Source organism: Cynara cardunculus, assembly GCF_001531365.2.
Source record: "Cynara cardunculus var. scolymus isolate 2C chromosome LG 2, CcrdV1, whole genome shotgun sequence".
In the NCBI taxonomy this organism is placed as follows: Eukaryota; Viridiplantae; Streptophyta; class Magnoliopsida; order Asterales; family Asteraceae; genus Cynara; species Cynara cardunculus.
Genome location: NC_037529.1, coordinates 22982318 through 22989495, shown reverse-complemented (window position 1 = coordinate 22989495; position 7178 = coordinate 22982318). Strand labels below are relative to the sequence as shown.

Sequence of the window (7178 nt, the reverse complement as noted above, 5' to 3'; positions counted from 1 at the left end):
TAGGGATGAACGGGTTTAAGAGTTTTAAGAGTTTTAGCCAAATGCACTATAATATAGTATAGATATATATATAAGAACCAAAAAGTTGTTCAATGAAAAGCTTTCTATCCTATTTTTTTTATTTTGATTTATTTTTAATATACAATCAACATATTAATTGTTAACTCTTTCATTTTTTTTAACTTCATTTTCATTATTCTATAAAGAAAATTTCAATCCACTAATATATGAAACTATATATAATTTTATTTACATCAATACATGCATATTTTTTGAATAAAAAAAATACATATTTTTAATTACATGGCAATTGAAAAAATAAATCATCAAAATCAATAGACACACACACACATATATATATATATATGTATATATATATATATGTGTGTGTGTGTAATCTATCAAAATCTCTCAATCAATCAATATAAATCTATACTATATTATATAGCATTTGACAAAAACTTTTAAAAACTATTTTTTATGCATGAAGTTTGTACATTTATGCATATTACTTAAAATTTCAGATTACAAATAAATTATGCACAAGTACAACTTATTAAAGCTTCATGCTTGAATTCGTGTAAATAATTAACAGATAAACATAATTAAATATTTGATAAACATCTCATTTAAATATAAACAATCTAAAATATAATTAGGATAATCATTGAGTTCTAATAGAATACTCACTTATTATATTTATAAAAAATTATATTATTAAACCTAAATTAAATTACTTCGTTACTAAACTTAAATTAAATGATAATAAAAAATTTGAATTAAGGAAATTACACCAAAAACAAGAATTTTTAAAAAGGTTAATTTGATACTGATATATACACACACACATATATATATATATATATATATTAAATTTTATAATATTTTTAAATTTATATTTTATTTAAAAATAAAAACATTATCGCGTTCTCAATATCACATAAAACCGTATTATATCAACATAAAAAAAGAACAAAAAAAAAACACTGAAAGTAGATGTGTCTCGATGCATTGCACGAGAACCCTTCTAGTATTAAAAATATATTAAAGTAATAATCAAGATGTAGTTCAATCAAGATGTAGTTCATTAACCAAAATACTCATGCTAGTAATATATAAAAAGTTGTTTCTGCAAACGAAAGTGTAGGAAATGTATAAAATGAAAAACGAAAGGATCGTAGAAGAAATTACGTGGGGTGACATAAGAGTGGAGGATGGATTAGGCATTCATGGTAGATGAACTCATCACTTTCTGCACTCTGCATCTTCCCATCAATTACCAACGCCTGTAAATTTTCATATAAAGTCCATCAATTTTCTTAGTTATCACTAGGCCCCCTTCCAAAATATTATTTATCAAATTCAACCATTTAATTTTTTTTTCTTGGCTTATCAACCCGAAAATGATCATAATACCTTTCCGAAGCGCTTCGTGTCCAAAAGAACTATGTCTTGATACTCACTGATCCCTTTGTCAAGCACGCTTTTAAGGAAGAATGATGGTGACATTTAAGATCAATTAAATCAGATGACATGAGACAATGATGTATAAATGAACCAAACCATACAAAACAAATCCATCAAGTCCAAGTAAGGGGTGGGAGGTGTACGACCCATGTACACAAGCCTTACCTCGATGCTAAAGAGTCGAGAGGCTGTATTTGTAAACCCTTACCTGTGACAAGTGCTTGGGAAAAGAAGAAGTAAGCTAAACCTGTTCAAAGCAAAAGACCACTTAAGGTCATCATCGATTACTTCTTCGAACCAAGAACCATCATGGTCGTTGACGATGTTTTCTGCTCCGAGGTTGTTTGGCTGATGGAAATCATTGGAGAGAGGGAACACAACTGCTTCACCCATGGTGTGAGAATTAGAATTGAAATGTTGGAATGTTATGAAGATTTGAAAGAAAGGTTTTTTGTTTTGATGAGGTTTGGTGTGAAATGTGACCACCTTTTATAGTAGTAGCACTCTCCCAAGACGACAACAACCACCTTTGGGGTATTTAATGCATTTATTTATTTATATATTGTAAATATTATTAATTTATTCTTAGCTATTTGTTCTCTCACATCCGGTTCAGATGGTTGACCTATAGACATTTAAATGAAATACCCATACATATTTTATTACAATACAACTTGTTATATTGATTAATAATTTAATTATAACACTACAAAACAAATAACTTTTATTCACAAAAATTATTTAAGAAAATTCCCGGCTATGGATCAACCAGAGAATACCAATGATTCGATAAAATCCGATATTTTTCGAGATAAAAACAATGGATCATCCAAAGAATTCCTGAATAATATGTCACTGATTTGAATTATCCACCAGCTAAACTTTTGTGATAAATCACTCTTTAGCGACAGATTTTCTAAGAAAAATTCTTAGGTAAAAATCTTTCATTTAGTAGTGTAATAAATAATAATGAAAAAAACAAATATCAACTATTTAGAATGCAACTCAATATAGTTTATTGCATATTCGATAATTTTCCATCCATAAAACTTTATTCGATGATCTTCTTGATACTTTAAGTCGTATAGTTTGACTATAAATATAAATAAAAACAAAAATACATATTTTAATATATAATTTTTGTTTTTAACACGATGAAAGGAATTTCTTTTCGTTGTTAATGATCAAGTAAAAAAGGCTTTTTGATATAAATTTATTAGAATCATCATCAACTATTATTTTGGTATAGATACAATATATATATATATATATATATACAATATTATTATATCTATATATATATATAATATATATATATATATATATAATATATCATCTACTTTACAAATAAAATAGCGCCAATTGGGTATGAATGTTGGTTTCATTGATTTAAAAACTCGAAAGTATCAAACATTATATGTTACTTATTATATTGGTTTTATGTTTGGAAGTTCGGATCGGGAAAATAAGCTATTATCATCACTAGTGTGACAATCGTACGTTGTGCGGTAGCGATACAGTTTGTAAGAAAGCATATTATATCTAGTTAAGATATAACATTAATCAATTAATAATTAGTAGATATAATATAAAACAATGAATATATTTCTGTAAGTAGTTAATTTGCATATATTGATAATTATTTGTTGTTACGAAGAGTTTGAGATACATCGTTAACGAAATAAGTTTAAGATACATTGGTAATAATTTTATTATAATGCTATTTAGGACTCAAACCAATATCCATATCATTATTAATCTTAAAAAGAATTTGGAGATGTTTTTCTTCCAAAAAAGGTAACCTAAGATTAGAGTTGACTAAAAAACTCATATTCTTTTGTCAATATATCATCACATCTTTTTACTAATTTGGGATAACTAAACTCATCACATTTAAACATTTAATGAATATCTCATTCTCATGATATCATCTCGTTACTTATGATTGTTATTTAATATAAAATAAAGTTTGAAAATAGTATTTTTTTATTCTATTCTGAATAAAATTTTATTTTTATTAAATTGTCATGTGTGTGTATATATATACACACATAGAAAGATGTGCTTATTTAAAACTTCAAATATTTCGAGACATGTTTAGCCAATTATTTATGATAGAGATAAAGAAACGTAGATGAATGGGCGGAGAGGAAGGCATACTATGGGAGAGGTGGATTGTTAGAAGAGATTGAGAGATGTAGAATTATCAAAAAGGCTACACACAATAAAACAACTATGAAAAAAAGGTCTTTAACAAATCAAACATTTTACAAAACCAAAAACTTCTTAAAATTCCTATGAGAAATCATATTCTATAAACGTGCACGTCATTAATCATGGTTGTCACACACCCCCCCCCCACACACACACATATATATATATATATATATATATATATATATATATATATATATATATATACTAGTGGTGTACCCGCACGATGCAGCGGAAGTAAATCACAATTATGAAACATTAGTTTAGCCTTGAATCATGAGTTTGTGTGGTTATTTTGCAAGTCAACTAATATATAAAGTTGAAGGTCAATATGGTGTATTAACAAGATCGAATTGAAAAATAATTGCACGCGTATTGGGTTTTTTCTAAACACATATACTCAGAACTCATTATAAAAAAATTGAAATTCTTGATTGAACAAAGAAATACAATTGTTTGTAAATAATGTTCATCCGTATATCCAAATTATTGTTTAGTTTTTGTGATGCACTCATCTGTAAATATTTCTTATAAAAACGGCGCAATGATTTTAATAGAAACATATGGTACCAAATGTGTAATAAAATAATTGTTGATTATACCTTATTCATCACGTAAAACTTCTTGATAGACGATGTTTGAGGTGCAGACTCAAGCACAATTGTTTTTTTTTCTCACAGGCTTCACTAACACCTTTGTATTGCCCCGTGATATCCCTCTGGACAACGCCGTGTAAAGTTGCCCTTGTGAGAATAGTAATTCCAGTAGATAAACATCTACATTCGGGTGAGCAAGGTGTTAATATTTATTGTGATGAAAAGTCTTTAGACGTGTAGTGAGTTGATAAAGGGATGGAGCGATTTTGCTCAAGTTCGAATCCTACGATAAACGGGCTTAAGCCCTTCCGCTAGTCTCGGCTGCTAAGTCAGCTTTGAAAAATCTCCTCACATATGGAAAATATCTAGTAGCATTCAAGGACCTCAGTTGGTCATTAGAATGCGAAGGATTTTATCACATACTGGTCAAACGTTGATAATTGCTCAGCCTCAGATAGTAAATTAGACAAATCATAGACTCATTTTTATCAAAAAAATGACTGTTCGATAACTTAGACCATCTTTTCATAATCACTTTTTTGTTATTATATTTGATATTTTTTGAAAAATATAAAGACCTTGTCAAAATTTCGGTATCGCTAAATTCAAAGCTTAATGTGTACCACCTTTAGTTCCGTTTTTACATCATCAAAAGACGTTGTCAATATAGGTTCATGTTTTATTGCTTTTGCAGATTACTCGTGTCATGGATCAATTCAAATCACTATTGTACCATGAATTTGAGATTAAAAAAGCCAAACAAAATAAGATATTTTTTCCCATAGTTACTACAACCGATGTTGAAGGGTTTTGGAGGAAACAAAACCTCCTACAATGAATTATATGAAAAAGATTATTTAGTCAAAATCAAAATCTCAAATCAACTTTGATCTTGTTCATTATATAATAGTTCAATAATTTATTTGTGATATATATATATATATATATACACACACACACACATTAGGTTTGAACCCATGTATTATACGGGGTATTTTAAATGAGGAAAATGAGTTGGGACTTTTCCTCAGGTCTAAAAGAAAACTCTGAACATTAACTTTGAAGCACAAGAATTCCGAGTTCTGTTGTTAAGATGGAAAATAACTTTGGACTTAACTCTGAGTAAGGGAAATTCAGAGTTGTCTTTTAAGTCTAGAAAGTATCTATGAGTCTCGTTAAGCTGTCCAGAAAAATCTTAAGTAAATGAACAAGAATAAGTGGTGTTGTCCAAAGGAACATGTCATGTCACCATCAGGAACATTGCTCACGTAAAAGTAAAGCAGCTACATTGAGATGAGTATATCAAGCAGCTAAAGAGTAGTTCAACCAAAATTCTAAATATGGAGGACACTGAGCATTGGATAAAGTGATGTCCTGGAGAATTTATTCCCAAATAGAGGTGTCTAAAGCCGAGATCCAATTAAAATTGAAAGATCTTACCAAATCTCTTGTGTAACACCCTCGTCCTGCGTGGTTAAAGACGGGAGATGCCACAATTGGTTTAAAAAAAACAATGCATTATATAAAACAGAGCAGCTAATAAAGTTTACCAAAAGATAATTACATAACCACAGACGGAGATAACGTGTCTCAAAATACGACCCTAAAATACCAGTATATCTACATTAGTCATCAAACAGTTAGCAAAAATATGACTTAATGGTTTATCTTCAGTATTGTCATCTCCGTAGCTCTCACCCCAAAATCCCTGCTAAGTCATGCACCTGCGGAGGACAAGAAAATCTCTGCTGAGCTTAATGCTCAGTGAACGGATAATGATATAAATAAACAATGAATAAGAGATAACAAGTTTAAAAGCAATTTGTAAAGCCAAGTGCTAATTCAAAAGAAAGTCAAAATGCCCCGAAAGCATGTCAAGGGTCCGAAGACCAAACCGCATCACGAGGACGCGTTGTTCCCAAAGGATGATCATTCCGTTTAGGCATAAGTGAGGAAAGGGGTGTGAGCACAATACAACAATTATCTCCGTGGATTTAACCACGACCATAATTTATTATCCGATAACGGTTCTGTTGATCCTTTTTCTCAGTGATTTGATGATAATTTCTTACAAACTTATACGAAGTATTTTATGTTTCTGTCTTTTTAGTTCCAGCGATCTTCACTGAACCTGTTCAGTGATCGCTGAAGAACTTGTATTGTAATTCAATCAGCGACAACGATACTTCAAGAAGATAACACTCACACCAAAGAATCTTCAGCTAATGTCGAAGACTGAAACTGAAGATTAGAGACTGGCAAGTACGTGATCTGAAGCGGTACTCAGTGATTACAAGCCTGTCTACACATGTGTAAAAACTGCTCAAGCCTAAGCGAATGCTGAAGAGACTTCCATGTCATTCCAGCATTCAGCGATCAAAGGAAGCTTGCCAAGCACGAATGTTGTTGTCTTGTCCTTATACATACAAAGGACAAAACCATACCCTTTCTAATAGTTAGTACGGTACGAAGTCGACTAGTCGACTCTATTGCCCACCAACTTTAGGTGAGGATATCTGCTCATGAATAGTCCTTTTGTACTATTCACTGTAGCAAAGGACAAGCCTTTCTCTTAAGGCTTGACACACACTCTAATCCTACCATATTGCATTAAATGAGCATTTAATGCAATGGGTATAAATAGAAGTGTTTCTTCTCCATGCAGAGTGCGTGCAACTCACTCTCTAAACCTAATTCTTACTTTGAGCATTCTAGAGCTTAAGTAAAAGAACTTTTCTTTACAACATTTCTTTTCTCATTTGCTAAGAATATGTGTGTAACCAAAGATTATTTAGATAGGTTTTCTTACCTTATCTTTCCGCAAACAGTCTTGTAAAATTTGTATTGATCTTSTCTATCAATATACATTTTAAATTTGAAAATATTGTGTTTGTATTCATC

At 30.2% G+C, this 7178-nt stretch overlaps 1 protein-coding gene across 1 annotated transcript in view; it reads right to left on the bottom strand.

The window, feature by feature from the left end:
• Positions 1-1876, bottom strand: part of LOC112506010 (thermospermine synthase ACAULIS5) — a 16415-nt gene extending 14539 nt beyond the window's left edge. Inside the window, exons 1-3 of the mRNA XM_025110039.1 lie at positions 1715-1876; positions 1417-1483; positions 1192-1286 (exon numbers count right to left, since the gene is read on the bottom strand). Of these exons, the coding sequence (XP_024965807.1) occupies positions 1192-1286; positions 1417-1483; positions 1715-1860 (308 nt within the window). The 5' untranslated portion in view covers positions 1861-1876. The remainder of the gene's footprint in view (positions 1-1191; positions 1287-1416; positions 1484-1714) is intronic.
• Positions 1877-7178: the final 5302 nt, after the last annotated feature.